The sequence below is a fragment of the Jaculus jaculus genome, chromosome 5 (assembly GCF_020740685.1).
Source record: "Jaculus jaculus isolate mJacJac1 chromosome 5, mJacJac1.mat.Y.cur, whole genome shotgun sequence".
NCBI classification, from domain to species: domain Eukaryota; kingdom Metazoa; phylum Chordata; class Mammalia; order Rodentia; family Dipodidae; genus Jaculus; species Jaculus jaculus.
The window spans coordinates 53,553,277-53,568,591 of NC_059106.1; the positions used below are offsets into that span (position 1 = coordinate 53,553,277).

The following is a 15,315-nucleotide window of genomic DNA, read 5'->3' on the forward strand; positions in this document are numbered from 1 at the left end:
ATGACATGGGAAATGGTCTAATTCAACCAAAAAAAGACTACATGGCTGACCAAGCAGCTGTCTTTGGGGACCATTTGGCAACCTGGGGCAATACTCTGGATCATTGCTTCCTGGGAATAAAACTGCAGCTCTTTGTGGCAGAAATGCAGGGATTTTGAGTAAGGCCAATGGGAACTCTGTAACGGAAACAGGCTTTCTAAGACCCCCCCACACCCGCCCCACACTTTGCCTTGGTCTGGTCCTGATGGAGTCCACCATGTCAGAGTGACTGATGCCAAGTGTGCCCTTGGGAATCAAGTCCTCACTTCCAAGCCTTCCCCGCAGCCCAGGGCTGTTCTGGCCTCCCTTTGGCTTCCGGAGAATAAATGAGACTATGCTGGGAACATTATGTGCAGATGAGAGGAGAGGATGTAGGGCTGCTCTTTATGAAGAAGAGAGAGAAATAATTCACTTTCAGAAAGGCGATCCAAGAAAGTAATGATGTTTTGGGGGGAAAAGAGGCCAAAGTCAGCAAAAACATCATGCTGCAGTAGCCTGGCTGTTAGAATTTTCCAAATCAAAGACTTTTTCTCTTGGTCATTACCTGCTTTTAAATACATCATGCTAGCTATGATTACCAAATGTCCTTTTATTTACACAAAACCTACATTTTCCCAGCATTCAGCCATCCTACTTTGGGTTCTCAGCCCACACCTGCACCCCCCTCCAGCAATGTAGTCATTCACACTAATGGCTTATTAAATCCAGAGCATGAATTGAGAAGAGGAACAGGAAATGCCGGCTTCTGGCAGCGGACAGGGCTGAGCAGTCAAGTCCCTCTGAGATCCCAGAAGATGGAGACTACATCGAGGAAGGCTGCAGACATCAGCAGAGCCAGGCTGCCCTTTGCCAGCATGAAGATAAGCTGGTCCCGCCAGGTCCCCACTGTAACCCTCATGATCAGTAAGCAGGTTTCCAGCTTGCCCACCTAAGCAAGACCTCGGTGTGTGACCACGGTGTGCACAAACCATAGAAAACCTTCAGTCTCCAGCAAAAGGCAGCGCAGGGTGAAGGGCAGAGGAGAAGCAGAAGCAATGCCATGGAGAAGAAACGTCCAGATGCTACCAGCTCATTCAGTTTAGTGCTCACTCTTGATAGGAATGTTGGATGGTGGTTCAAAGGACCAGGCTGGGACTGGAGAGATGGCTTGGCAGTTAAGGCACTTGTCTGCTAAGCCTAAGGAACCAGGTTTGATTCCCTAGTACCCATGTATGCCAGATGCACAAGGTGGTACATGCATCTGGAGTTCATTTGTAGTGGCTACAGGTCCTGGCATGACCATTCTCTCCCTCCTCTTCCCTCCCACTCTCTTTCTCTTTCTCTCTGTCAAATAAATAAATAAGTAAAAATATTTTGGGGGCTGGAGAGATTGCTTAGTGGTTAAGGTACTTGCCTACGAAGCATAAGGACCCAGATTTGATTCCCCAGCACTCACATAAGCCAGGTGCACAAGGTGACACATTCATCTGGAGTTCATTTGCAGTGGCAGGAAGCCCTGGTGCACCCATTCTCTCTTTCTCTCCCTCTCTCTCTCTCTCTCTCTCTCTCTCTCTCTCTCTCTCTCTCTTTCTCTCTCTCTCTGCCTCTTTCTCTATCTGTCACTCTTAAATTTTAAAAAAAAAATTCTGGTTAAATTACTTTTAAAAAAAAGTTTGGGGATTTTTGTTTGTTTGGGGTTTTTTGTTATTGTTTGTTTTTTTGAGGTAGGGTCTCACTCTAGCCCAGGCTGACCTGGAATTCACTCTGTATTCTCAGGGTGGCCTCAAACTCACAGTGATCCTCCTACCTCGGCCCCCTGTGTGCTGGGATTAAAGGCGTGCACCACCACACCTGGCTGTTTGTTCATTTGTTTAAAGAAAAGTTAAATTTTTTTTTCTAGAAATGCTCAAGCTGCAGGGTCAGTGAGACCTGGTTTCAAGTCCCAGTGACCCACTGTCCACCTCAGACATGGATGAGCCTGAGTGAGCAGAGCTTTTTAATCTGTGAAAATTTATGAAGTTAATATCACCCCACTGGGCTGTTGGAGATAATTTCATGAAATGATTTCTATGAAGTTCTTGGCACAGAGCATGTAACCAATTAAAACTACTACTGTGAACCTATCATTATTACTTCTGCAAGCCACAAGAATACTAAAACCAGAGTGCTTGGGTCGTAGGTTCAAACCCTGGTTCTGTCACTTACTGACTCTGACCCTAAGTCACTTCTCCTCTTGTGACAGCTAACATGTGAGGTAGTAAGAATGCTTCATGCCCCTCAGCCCAGGCAGGGTTGTTGGGGGACTGGGTGAGCCAAGTCCCTCAGCTCCTTAGCACTGGTCATAGCAGGGCAGAACAACATAAGCTGTTCCCACATTGGCCTCTGGGTCACCCCATTTCAAGCTTGTTGGGATTGAATTTGAGGCCAAGTCCAACTTCTTGGTAGAATGCAGGATTGTTCCCCTGGAATCCTCTAACTTATCTTGTCCTTGCTAACTGGGTAGTTGTACCTGTCACAAGACTGGGAAGCTAAGTGACAAGCTGGTCAGGGATGAGCTCATATAGGGACTTACAGACTCTGAAAGGGGAAGCCAATCTCCTCAGGGACCTCCCCCACGCCCTGTCCACACACACCAGATGGTGAGCTAGAAGGAGCTCTCTGAGGCTCTTTGTCCGTGCCTGTCTGGCTTAGAGAGGGACCTTGTCAAGAAGCAAAAATATTATAGTTCAGTCTCCAAAGGACTTTTGAGAGACCTTGCTGGACCAGTTGTCACCCAATCACAAGAATTAGCTTGGCTCAGGTGGCATCCTGGGCCAAGGTTCCCATTCCTTCATGTTCCTGTGGAATTTCTTCTGAAGCAAAAGAACCTCGCCTTCCTGTGGAGCAGAAACATTCTTTGGACACTGCATGTAAAAGGGCTGGGAAGATGGCTCAGTGGTTAAAGGTACTTGTTTGCAAAGCCTGCAGGCCCAGGTTCAGTTCCCCAATTCCCATGTAAAGCCAGACTCATAAAGTGGGAAACATGTGTCTAGCATTCTTTATAGTAGCAAGAGACCCTGGTGTGTCCATTTTCTCTATCTTTTCTCTTTCTCTTCCCTCCCCCCAGCAAATACACAATAATATTTTTTTTAGAGCAGCAGAGATGGTTTAGTGGTTAAGGTGCTTGCCTGCAAAGGCTAAGGAGCTATGTTAGACTCTCCAGGTCCCATATAAGCCAGACAAAGCGACACAGGCACCCAAGGTCACACATGTGCACAAGGTGGTGCAAGCATCTCGAGTTCGATTTCAGTGGCTAGAGGCCCTGGTGCACCAATTCTCTCTCTCTCTTTCACTAAAAAAAAAAGGCCAGAGGGAGGGGATATGATGGAGAGTGGAGTTGTGAAGGGGAAAGTGGCAGGGGGGGTAATCACCACGGTTTATAATTATGTCTATAATTACGGAAGTTGTCAATAAAAAATAAATAAATTTTTTTAAAAGGCCAGTCTTCTGGGCTTGCCTCAAAAAATATACTTTTTTAGGGCTGGAGAGATGGCTTAGTGGTTAAGCGCTTGCCTGTGAAGCCTAAGGACCCCAGTTCGAGGCTCGGTTCCCCAGGACCCACGTTAGCCAGATGCACAAGGGGGCGCACGCGTCTGGAGTTCCTTTGCAGAGGCTGGAAGCCCTGGCGCGCCCATTCTCTCTCTCTCCCTCTATCTGTCTTTCTCTCTGTGCCTGTCGCTCTCAAATAAATAAATAAAAAATATTAAAATATATATATATATATATATACTTTTTTAAAAAGCTAGTTGTCAGTAGGGTGTGGCGGCGCACACCTTTAATCCCAGCACTCAGGAGGCAGAGGTAGGAGGATCACTGAGTTCAAGGCCACCCTGAGACTGCATAGTGAATTCCAGGTCAGCCTAGACCAGAGTGAAATGCTACCTTGAAAAACCAAAAAGAAAAAAAAAATCGTATGCTCACTTCAGCAGCACATATACTAAAATTGGGACAATAAAAAGAAGATTGGTGGCCCTTGAACAAGACTGACACACAAATTTGTGAAGTGTTCCATTTTTTTTTAAGCTAATTGTGAGGACCTAATAAAATGGTCCCTCATAACACTCTGTCCCCTCAACTATCTTATTCTGTTCATGGTGTCTCTACTTGACTCTACTTGGAATATGGCTGGCTGACTGGCTGGCTGGTTAGTTAGTTGGGTGGGTGGGTGACTGATTGGCTGGGTAGATGCGTGGCTGATTAGTTGGTTGATTGCTTAGCTGGCTGGCTGGCTGATTGGTGTGGTGGTTTGATTCAGGTGTCCTCCATAAACTTAGGTGTTCTGAACACTAGGTCCCCAGCTGATGGTAATTTGGGGATTAACACCTGTGTTGGGGGCCGGCTTATGGGTGTTATAGCCAGCTTCCTCTTCCCAGTGTTTGGCACACTCTCCTGTTCCCATTGTCGACCTGATGTTGGCAAGGAGGCAATGTCCAACCTCTGCTCATGCCATTGTTTTCCTCTGCCATCATGGAGTTTCCCCTCGAGTCTGTAAGCCAAAATAAACCCTTTTTAACCACAAGTTGCTGTTGGTTGGGTGATTTCTGCCAGCAATATGAACCTGACTGCAGCATTGGTTGGTTAGTTGGTTGGTCGGATGGCTGACTGGCTGGTTAGTTGGTTGGATGGCTGATTGGTTGGTTCGTCGCTAGGTAGTTGGTAGTTGGCTGGCTGGCTGGTTCATTGGTTTCTTGTCTGGCTCCTCTCATTAGTCTCTAAAGCCCTGAGCACTATAAATTTGTCTGTATTGTTCACTGCTGCAGCCCAGTGACCACATGGTGCCTGGTACATAGTAGACTCTCAAATATTTGTCAACTAAAATGAGTCAACACCTGCAAGAGTGCTCAGCATGCTGGGCAGACAGTGGGCAGCGTAACAATTACTGTTAATGCGCAGCAAGAGTAATTGTAAAGAGGTCCACAGAGCACGTAGTGTACGGCAGAATCACGTATGATGAAATGCTGAGACCACGCCAGGGCTCAGCTTGTACATGGAAGGCAGTAAGTACCCAGAGATCAGTTCAGGCAATAACAATGGGACATCATGAAACACCCAGAGCCTTTCAGATACCTTATCTCATTTTGTTTCCTTGAATTCCTGCAAAGTAGATGACATCATTACCCACATGCTACAGGCAAAAGAATGAGCCTTGGATGCCATAAGATGATTCAGAGTCACATAGCCAAGAAACAAAATTTACATCCCATGCTCTTCCAGAGAGAGCCCAAAACTGTGAGTCCAGGATGGGAAATGTGATGGGAGCAGGCATGGCGGTCCCTGCAGTTAACTCTGTGCTCCCTTGACACAGCTGGAGGGTCGTCTGCACCCGAGTTCTCACAGGCAACCCCTGCTTTCCTCAGGCTTCCTCAGATGCCAGGAACCCATTTTTCTCTTTGATTATTACTTAATTTCATTTATTTATTATTTTTTATTTGCTTATTACTCTTTCATGTCCAGGCCTATGCAAGTGCTATTTCTCCTCCCTCCCTCTCCCTCTCCCTCCCTAAAACATAAAGAACCTTGAGCTGAAGAGTAGTGTCTCTGAGCCAGGCTTCGTGACACATACCTACAATTCTGGCACGCAGGAAACTAAGGCAAGGGGACCACCACGAGTTCAAGTCCAGTTCTAGTTGCGCCTGGGCTAGAGTGAGATCCCGCCTCAGAAAAGAAAATAGCCTCTCTAGTAATCTTCTCAGCCAACCTGAATTCTCACCCATTAAAAATAACATTTTCCGGGCTGGAGAGATGGCTTAGTGGTTAAGCGCTTGCCTGTGAAGCCTAAGGACCCCAGTTCAAGGCTTGATTCCCCAGGACCCACGTTAGCCAGATGCACAAGGGGGCGCACGTGTCTGGAGTTCATTTGCAGTGGCTGGAGGCCCTGGCATGCCCATTCTCTCTCTATCTCTATCTGCTGCTCTCAAATAAATAAAATAAACAAAAAAAATAATATTTTCCATACAAACAACAACCTGGCCACTCCGACACCCAGCTTGTTCTGAAAATTAATGGGCAATGTATGCCAAATGCCTGGCCTGGTAGCTGTTTACGAGATGGTAATGTGTGAACCCTTCTGTCTACAAAGACAGGGTCAATGCCAACTCCTTTACAGTGGCAGGTTTGCCTCCTTCTTACTGTGAGTTCTTCCTGCATTTTGCTTAGAATGATAGCTCATCAGGCTGGACAGATGGCTCAGGAGTTAAGGTGCTTGTTTGCAAAGCCAAAGGACCTAGGTTCGATTCCCCAGGACCCACGTAAGCCAGATGCACAAGGTGGCACATGCATCTGGAGCTCGTTTGCAGTGGCTGGAGACCCTGGCACACCCATTCTCATTCTTTCTCTCTCAAATAACTTAATTAAAAAATGATAACTCATAGAGTTTTCTGTCACTGCTGGGAAGGACAGAGACAAGTCCTTTACCTGTGTTTCCCCAGAGTGTGGGTCACAGTCAGCGCTCACAAAACATTTATTGATGCACCAGGAACCCCATTGTCACCAGGCCTTGCCTGTGGAAATGTGGTCAGCTACCAAGTCTCCTTCTGAGCCTCTAAGACACAGGAAGTCTGAGACCAGAAGCTGTCTGATAGGGTGTGACCTGATTTGGAACTAGATAGGGACTCAACCCCTGAGTCTCAACAGTGAGCCCAGTGCTGGGGACAAAATGACTGAGTTTCATTCTCTACTTCTCCAGTGACCTGCAGGATGAATTCATCTCGCCATGTGGAGCCTGCCGGCAAGTCATGAGAGAGGTAAGAGCTCATCTTTCTTCCCGGAATGCAAACCCAAGGCCTCCTGGGGATGACACCACGCTGCCGGCAAGGACACAGTTACTGTCCAGGCTACTCGGCCAGCTGACTCTTAAGTCTTTTGTGAGTCACTGGCAATGAGTTCTTTTCCTACAGGTGTTTACTGAATGTCTGTTGTTGATGTCAGGCACTGAGCCAGCTCTGCGGACAAGCCAGCCTGCCCTCATTGAGGTCACAGTCTGATACAGGCAGTAGAGAATAAGAAAAGAGAAAAAATATTAAACTAAGCAGCTGGTTCTGACAGGAAAGAGGGCAGTAGGGAAGAAGTGCAGGAAAAGGAGTTGAGGATCAGAGGGGCAGCAGGCTGACAACTGTCGATCAGGGTCTGCCAAATAACTTGTTTATAAATAAAGTTTAATCAGAAAACAGCTATGTCCCTTCATCACTGTATCGTGGATGGCTGCATAGGCCCTGTGGTACCAGGGCTGGCCAGTTACAGGAAGGCCACACAAGTGACAAACCACAAGATACTATCTTGCCTTTGACAGCAAAAGGCTTGCCGGCCTGTATATAGGTGGCTGAGATGGACCTCTCTCTCTGAAGGTGGCATTCAAGCAGAAATACAGGTTGTGAGAAATAATGAAACAGAGTCAGTGATCTAGAGAAGAGAGTTCCAGGTGGTGGGGGCAATGGTTTCATAGTGAGATGCTTGCTGTTTGATGACCAAAGTGCTGGGCAAGGAAGGGTGAGGGAAGAACAATGGAATGTAGGGTCGCGGGTGTGGGCAGGCCCAGATCTATGCCAGCCAGAGAGTGGAGGGCGTGTTCATCCCAGATCACACAGGCTGTGCCAGCCAGAGAGTGGAGGGCATGTTCATCCCAGATCACACAGGCTGTGCCAGCCAGAGAGTGGGGAACGTGTTCATCCAAGATCACACAGGCTGTGCCAGCCAGAGAGTGGAGGGCGTGTTTATTCCAGATCACACAGGCTGTGCCAGCCAGAGAGTGGAGGGTGTGATCATTCTAGAAAAGGGACATGAGTCATGTACTTAAAAATGACAAAAATAACAAGTTGTTTTTTTTTTTACTGACAACTTCCATGATTGTAAATACTATCCCATTGTAATTCCATCTTCCCCCCCACTTGCCCCTTTTTATTTTTTTATTATTATATTTTGATACTTTTTTTTAATTTTTAAAAAATATTATTTACTTATTTGAGAGATAGAAGCAGAGACAGACAGACAGAGAAACAGAATGGGCAACACAGGACCTCTAGCCACTACAATCTCCAGATGCATGTGCCACCTTGTGCCTTTGACTTGTGTGGGTACTGGGGAATCAAACCAGGGTCCTTAGGATTTGCAGGTGGGTGACTTAACAACTAAATCATCTATTCAGCCCTTGATACATTTTTTAAAACATTTTTTTTTCAATGTAGGGTCTCACTCTAGCTCAGGCTGACATGGAATTCATTATGTCATCTCAGGGTGGCCTCGAACTCACGGTGATCCTCTACTTCCTGAGTGCTGGGATTAAAGTTGTGTGCCACCATGCCCAGCTTGTTAAAACATTTTTTTAAAAGCCTGTAATCCCAGCACTTGGGAGGCCGAATCAAGAAGATTGCCACAAGGTTGAGGCTAGCCTGAGCTACAGAGTGAGTGGGCTGGCCCGTGAGACTGTGTCTCAAAAAAGAAAAAATGGTTTGGGGAGATGGTTCAGTGGGTTAGAGCATTTGGGCCTAAGAGGGCCTGACGTGACCAGTATTGGATTCCTTAGCAGCCGTGTAAACTGCTGAGTGTGGCCATGCACATCTGCAAGCCCAGTCCTAGGGGAACAGAGACCACGCACTGGCTGGGGCCTGTTGGCTGACCACTATGACTGAACACTGGTGGCTCAGGGTCCAGTGAGAGAACCAAGGAACCTAAATGAGCAGTAGAGAAGGACACTTCACGTTGTGTTGTGACCTTTGCACTTGCATGCATGGGGTCCACGTAGCTACACACACCTGCATCTGCCACGCACGAACACCACACCACACACATGCCAAGGAAAGAAAGAAAGAAAAGAAAAGAAGAATTGAAAACAATCCCAGTACTCAGGAGGCTGAGGTAGAATTACTGTGCGTTTGAGGCAAACGGAGCCATAGAGTGAGTCCAGGTCAGTCTGGTCTAGAGTGAGACTCTACCTCAAAAAAAAAAAAAAAAAAAAAGATTGAATAAAGAAGAGAATTTTTGCCAGGCGTGGTGGCTCATGCCTTTAATCCCAGCACTCAGGAGGCAGAGGTAGGAGGATTGCTATGAGTTTGAGGCCACCCTGAGACTCCATTGTGAATTCCAGGTCAGCCTGAGCTAGAGTGAAACCCTATCTTGAAAACCAAAAAAAAAAAAGAGAATTTTTTAAAAAGCCTTTGGGCATGCTTTTTAGACTGTGTTGTGTTACAAAAAGAACCTTAAGACAAACCTTCTACCTCTCAACTGTGAGATAAACTGTGGTTTCAGTCATGGGTCTGTTGACTTTGAAGTGAGCCCAGGGCTTTGCGTATGCTACACAGGTACTGTACCAATGAGCCACAGCTCTGGCTCCCATGGGTCCTGGGTTCTTCCCTGGGCACAGTGAGTTTTGGATGCTTACATATGCATTTGAGGAGGGAGAATTTCAGAAAGATTCGTGTCCTCCAGAGTCCCGAATAAAGAAAGCCACCAGCTTAGTGAGCCCCACCCAAGGCCTTTGAGCCCTGGCTCCATGCAAGCAATGCTCCGAACATGGCATCTCTTCCATTATCCCTGCTCCAAGCCCAGGAGGGATGCAGGTGTCGCCATTCCCATCTCCACATGTGTCAGAGGAGGATGACCAGTTGCTGAGGAACTGGGGCCCTTGGCATCCACAGCTGACTCCAAATCCCCTGTTCCTCCAGCTGTCTCTGCCTCCTGTGTCTGCCACACTCTGTCCAAGCCCAGAGGAAACCCCATGGGGCTTGGCTTCAGGGAAACCACCGGCTCCAAGGGGATGCCTGCTTTGGGAAGCGTGTAGTCTTAGAAGTGGGGACAGATTTGGCTTTGTGTTCCTGCCTTGGGGCCATGTGGAGGCTGCAAGCCCCCGTCTTGCCAGCACTGTAAACCAGGCACAGTTCACCGAGCACGTGTGTGCTGTGTCCACCCGGAGGTACTGAATTCACACTGTGGAATTCAGCTCACTGCGGAGAGGTGGACACAGCTGTCCAGAGCGGTGGCCATGGCTAAGGTCACATAAGGAAGCCACGACCAGCACCAAGTCTCTAGCTCCCAATGCCCCAACTCAGCCCAATTGTTCATTGCCGTGTTCTGCAAACAAACTAGATATTGACAAAGGAAAGATAGCCGGCAAATGACAAAAGTTGGAAGGAGGGAAACACAAAGCGAAAACCAACTGTAAACAGTGAGCAGTGAGGCTTGGGAGCTGGGGACCTGGCACCTAAACATGCCTGCATTCAGCTTTCACCCACACCCTCAGGCACAGCTGCCAAGCAGGAAAATTTCCTCCCTTAAAACATTAATTCTGAAAAATTCCCCAAGACTGATGGTGTCTGGTAATACCCCGGTGGTTCAAACAGAAGCTGCAGGCTGAGCCTTGGCTGGCAGCCCACGTACCAGTCAGAGTGACTTCCTTGAATGGCACACCTATTAGGTGTCAGAGTCTGAAAACAAATGCCCTCACAAATGTCACCATGCCTGAGTCCACTGACTCCAACTCTAGCAGGGACTTACCCACCCACCTGGCACCCTCTCTAAGACACTTCACAAATGAAGACGTTGAACCCCAAAGAGGTACAATTTGCCCAAGGTCTCACAGCAAGTTAGTGATGCCCTTTCAAGTACAGGAGAAAGATCTGGAAATAGTACTCATCTTTGCCAACTTGACCCCACAAAAAAAAAAAAAAAAAAACTCAGTTTCTTCAACAATAAAATGTACATGGACAGGTATGGTGGCCCATGCCTTTAATCCCAGCAATCAGGAGGCTGAAGTAGCAGGATTATCATGAGTTCGAGGCCAGCCTGGCCTAGAGTGAGACAATAAAAATAATAATCTACATGGCAAAAGCTCGGTATGGGGTTGCATACCTCTATTCCCAGCACCAGGGAAGTGGAGAGAAGGGGATCCCTAGAGCTCAATGGCTAGCTAGTCTAGCTGAGTTGGTGAGTTCTAGGTTCCAGAACTTCTCCAAAAATAAGGTAGGGCTGGAGAGATGGTCTAGTGGTTAAGGCGTTTGGCTGCAAAGCCAAAGGACCTCAGTTCAATTCCCCAGGACCCTTGTAAGCCAGATGTACAAAGAGGCGCATATGTCTGGAGTTTGTTTGCAGTAGCTAGAGGCCCTGGTATGCCCATTCTCTCTCTCTCTCTTTCTCTCGCCCCTCCCTCTCTCTCTCAAATAAATAAATAAAACATATTTTTTTAGGGCTGGAGAGATGGCTTAGCGGTTAAGCGCTTGCCTGTGAAGCCTAAGGACCCCGGTTCGAGGCTCATTCCCCAGGTCCCACGTTAGCCAGATGCACAAGGGGGTGCACGCGTCTGGAGTTCGTTTGCAGAGGCTGGAAGCCCTGGCGCGCCCATTCTATCTCTCCCTCTATCTGTCTTTCTCTCTGTGTCTGTCGCTCTCAAATAAATAAATTAAAAAAAATGAACAAAACATATTTTTTTAAAAGTCACTTGCCGCCGGGAGTGGTGGCACATGCCTTTAATGCCAGCACTCAAGAGTCAGAGGTAGGAGGATCGCTGTGAGTTCAAGGCCACCCTGAGACTACATATGAATTCCAGGTCAGCTTGGGCTAGAGTGAGAACCTACCTCAAAAACAAACAAACAAAAAAAGTCACTAGTCATCATGAAAGGAAGTCTGGTTCTGGGTGTGGATTCTATTTTACAAAGCCCTTGGGAGAGTCCTCCAGGGAGCATTTAACAGCCATGGAGAGTGACCCACGTGCTGTGCTTTTTACCAGTCTTCTTCCATTGGCTCCTCCCTCAAGCTCTGCGAGCAAGCTGTGAAAACTGAGGCCGGGTGAATGGGACCATGAGGCAGCATGTAGTCGAGTCAGACTGGAACCCAGGTCCCTCCTCACGCCCTCCACCATCCTTCACGTGACTTTGCCGTCTTTTCCAGTTTGGCACCGACTGGGCCGTCTACATGACCAAGCCAGATGGCACCTATGTCATCAGAACAGTCCAGCAGCTGCTGCCATCCTCCTTTGGGCCTGAGGACCTGCAGAAGATCCAGTGAGGCCCCAAGAGCACTTGCAGCCTGGGTGAGCCTGGGCTTCCAAAGGTGCTGAAGGAACACCTTGTTGGCCTAGGGGCGCCTGCCTCACGGGTCGGACAACCTAGGCAGGAGTGACCCTTCAGGACTGCTCTCCTGCACCAGTGTCTCTGGCTAGAGTGAAGAAGGCTTCCACTCGGCCTGCAGCCCTTGTCCACTTAGGACTCGGGGCACTCCATCCCTTCCTCCCTTCCCTGTGGGCCCTCCTTAGGGTACCAAGCCTGGCCTGCCCCCCCCTCAAGATTTCAGGGTTCTGTCCTGGACTGGGTGCCTTTTCTGATTATAAACATCACAGAGCATCCTAATTCAGAACTCTTTGAGCTCTTTGCTTCTGTCGTTGTGTGCAGCTCCACATGGGGAGAGGATGATTTGTCCTTTCAGAAAGTCCTCAGGGGCAGAAGAGATGGCTCAGTGGGTAATGTGCTTGCCTTGCAACCATGAGGACCCGTGTTCAGATCCCCAGTGCCCACGTAACAGCCAGGTGTGGCAGTGTGTGTGCCTATATAACCTCAGTCTTGGGGAGGAGACAGGACGATCCCTGGTCCTTACTGGCCAGCTAGTCTAACCAAATTGGGGACCTCTGGGTTTAATAAAGGACCCTGTGTATCCATGACCTTCTCAATGCCAGGACAGAACACCTGACCAGAAGCAGCGTATGGGAGGAAAGGGCTTATTTCAGCGTATAGTTTCGAGGGGAAGTTTCCTCATAGTGGGGAAGCATGGCAGAGCAGACAGCTGATGTCACAGCTTGCATGTCACACATCGAGGGAGGGAAGTAATCTAAGTGAGAGGTAGCTGGACTTACAAGGGGCTGGACTATAAATTCTCAAGCCCTGCCCCCTGCTAAACACCACGGTCAAGACTGTACCTCCCAAAGGTTCCTCAACTTTTCCAAATTGCCGCCAGCTGGGGACCAAGTATTCAAAACACTTGAGACTATTTCATTCAAACCACTGCACCCTGTCTCCAAAAACAAAGTTGTGCTGGGCATGGTGACGCACACCTTTAATCCCAGCACTCTGGAAGCCAATGTAGGAGGATCACTGTGAGTTTGAGGCCAGCCTGAGACTTTGTAGTGAATTCCAGGTCAGCCTGGGATAGAGCAAAAAAAAAAAACCAAAAAACAGAAAATTAACATAAAATGAGCTGGAGAGAGATTGAAGAAGATGTTCCACATCAACTTCTAGTGTCTACCAGCACACACACCCACAAGAATACAAATGTGCATATACGTGTGTATGTATGCACGCGCACACACACACACACACATATACACATCCTGAACACTTGCTGATGAGAAGGACACGGGAGCTTGGAGTGTGTAGAGTCAAAGCCCAAAGGTTTCTTGCTCTCATGTCCTGTGGGAGGTCCCTAGGCAGGACCAGGCTGTGGGTGCCCATTTGCTATTGTTGGAATGTAGAATGTCCCTCCAAGGTCCATATGCTAAATGGTGCCTAGCCCGGGGGCGCTATCGGAGGGTAGTGGGACTCTTAAGAAATGGGTCTTGTAGGGGGAATTTAGTATGCTCTTAAAGGGGTTGGGGGCCGTGTACATGACCAAGCCAGATGACACTGTGACCCAGGCAGTGCCACATGTAAGTAAGCACAGAGAGGGCCCAGGAAGAGCCATCTGCTTTGTGCATTGAGAGAGAGACAGAGAGAGCTAGCTTCAGGGCTGAATAAGGGACAGAGCAAAGGTGGCCTTCAGGTAGGAGTGGACAGCTTCTTTCCCAGTTTCACAGGAGGAGCTGGCCTGGATTTGGTAAGAATAAAGCCTAGAGCTGGAGAGGTTGCTTAGTGGTTAAGGCGCTTTCCTGAAAAGCCTAAGGACTAAGGTTAGATTCCGCAGAACCCATGTAAGCCAGATGCACATGGTGATGCATGTGTCTGGAGTTCATTTGCCATGGCTAGAGGCCCTGGCCTGCCCATTCTCTATCTCTCCTAAATAAATAAGTAAAAACAAAATATTAAAGAAAAAAGGCTCAGCATGGTGGCACATGCCTTTAATACCAGTACTCGGGAGGCACAGGTAGGAGGGTCGCTGTGAGTTCAAGGCCACCCTGAGACTACAGAGTGAATTCCTGGGCTAGAGTGAGACTCTACCTTGAAAAATAAAAAAATAAAAGTGGGTGGGCAACAGAATGAGACATTATCTCAAAAACAAAACAGTCTGGGCTGGAGAGGTGGCTCAGTGGTTAAGATGCTTGCCTGAAAAGCCTAACAACCTGGGTTCGATTCCCCAGTACCCACATAAAGCCAGATGCACAAAGTGGTGCATGTATCTGGAGTTAGTTTGCAGTGCCTGCAGGCCCTGACATGCCCATTCTTATTTATTTTCTCTCTCTCTTCTCTCTGTCTCTCTTTGCTTGCAAATAAATAAAGGCACCAGCCACCATGCCTGGCTGAAATTTAAACATACACACACCAAAATAAACACCATAAAATAACCAAAACTTAGATCCTCAGTAAGAGGTCAATAAGAGTCAGCTGTGTGCTTTTTATTGAAGGTAACAATTTTTTTTTTTCTTTTTGGTTTTTCAAGGTAGGGTCTCATTCTAGCCCAGGCTGACCTGGAATTCACTCTGTAGTCTCAGGGTGGCCTTGAACTTACGGTGATCCTCCTACCTCTGCCTCCCAAGTGCTGGGATTAAAGGTGTGTGCCACCATGCTGGGCTGAAGGTAACAATTTCTATTCTTTGAGGATGGATTTGAATTTTACAAATAGATAACAGTTTTTAGTAACTGTCAGTGCTTACCATGTGCTGGTGCTGGAACTAGATTCTGGAACCACAGAGGGGAATAAGATGAAAGCTCTGTCCTCACGGGGCCCAATGGGAATGTGAACGCTGCGGATTACAGTGCTTCATGACAAAGCTTCCTGAGGGTAAGGCGTTGCTCAGGGAACGGATAGCAAAGAGCCTGAAACTTGCAGGGTGTTGCAGCCAAGGGCACAAAGGACCAAGAGGGGTCCCCCATGTAGAGACACACAAAAAGGGTTGCCCTACTAAAGACTGGGAGGATAAGAAAACAAAACTTGGTGACTGGAGAGATGCATCACTGGTTAAGGCCCTTGATTACAAAGCTTGGTAGCCCAGGAATTGATTCCCCAATGCCAGGTAAAGCCGGGTGCACTAAGTGGCACATGCATCTGGAGTTCATTTGCAGTAGCAGGAGGCCCTGATGCTTGCTCGCTCTCCCTCTCCCTCTCCCTCTCTCTCTCTCCTTGCAAATA

At 47.9% G+C, this 15,315-nt stretch overlaps 1 protein-coding gene and 1 non-coding gene across 4 annotated transcripts in view; both read left to right on the plus strand.

The window, feature by feature from the left end:
- The window catches only part of Cda (cytidine deaminase), a 42,228-nt gene that overhangs the window by 21,657 nt on the left and 5,256 nt on the right, over window positions 1–15,315 (plus strand). The window contains exons 3-4 of one of the 3 annotated variants that reach the window (XM_045151194.1): window positions 6,743–6,800; window positions 11,932–12,073. In XM_045151194.1, coding sequence (XP_045007129.1) covers window positions 6,743–6,800; window positions 11,932–12,048 — 175 coding nt within the window. In that variant the 3' untranslated portion in view covers window positions 12,049–12,073. Of the gene's footprint in view, window positions 1–6,742; window positions 6,801–11,931; window positions 12,390–15,315 lie in introns of those variants that run through there. The other 2 variants (XM_004657566.2, XM_045151193.1) reach the window with 2 other exon arrangements.
- Window positions 3,971–4,075, plus strand: LOC123461207. Its single transcript, XR_006637509.1, has one exon. It is a non-coding gene; the product is annotated as a U6 spliceosomal RNA (small nuclear RNA).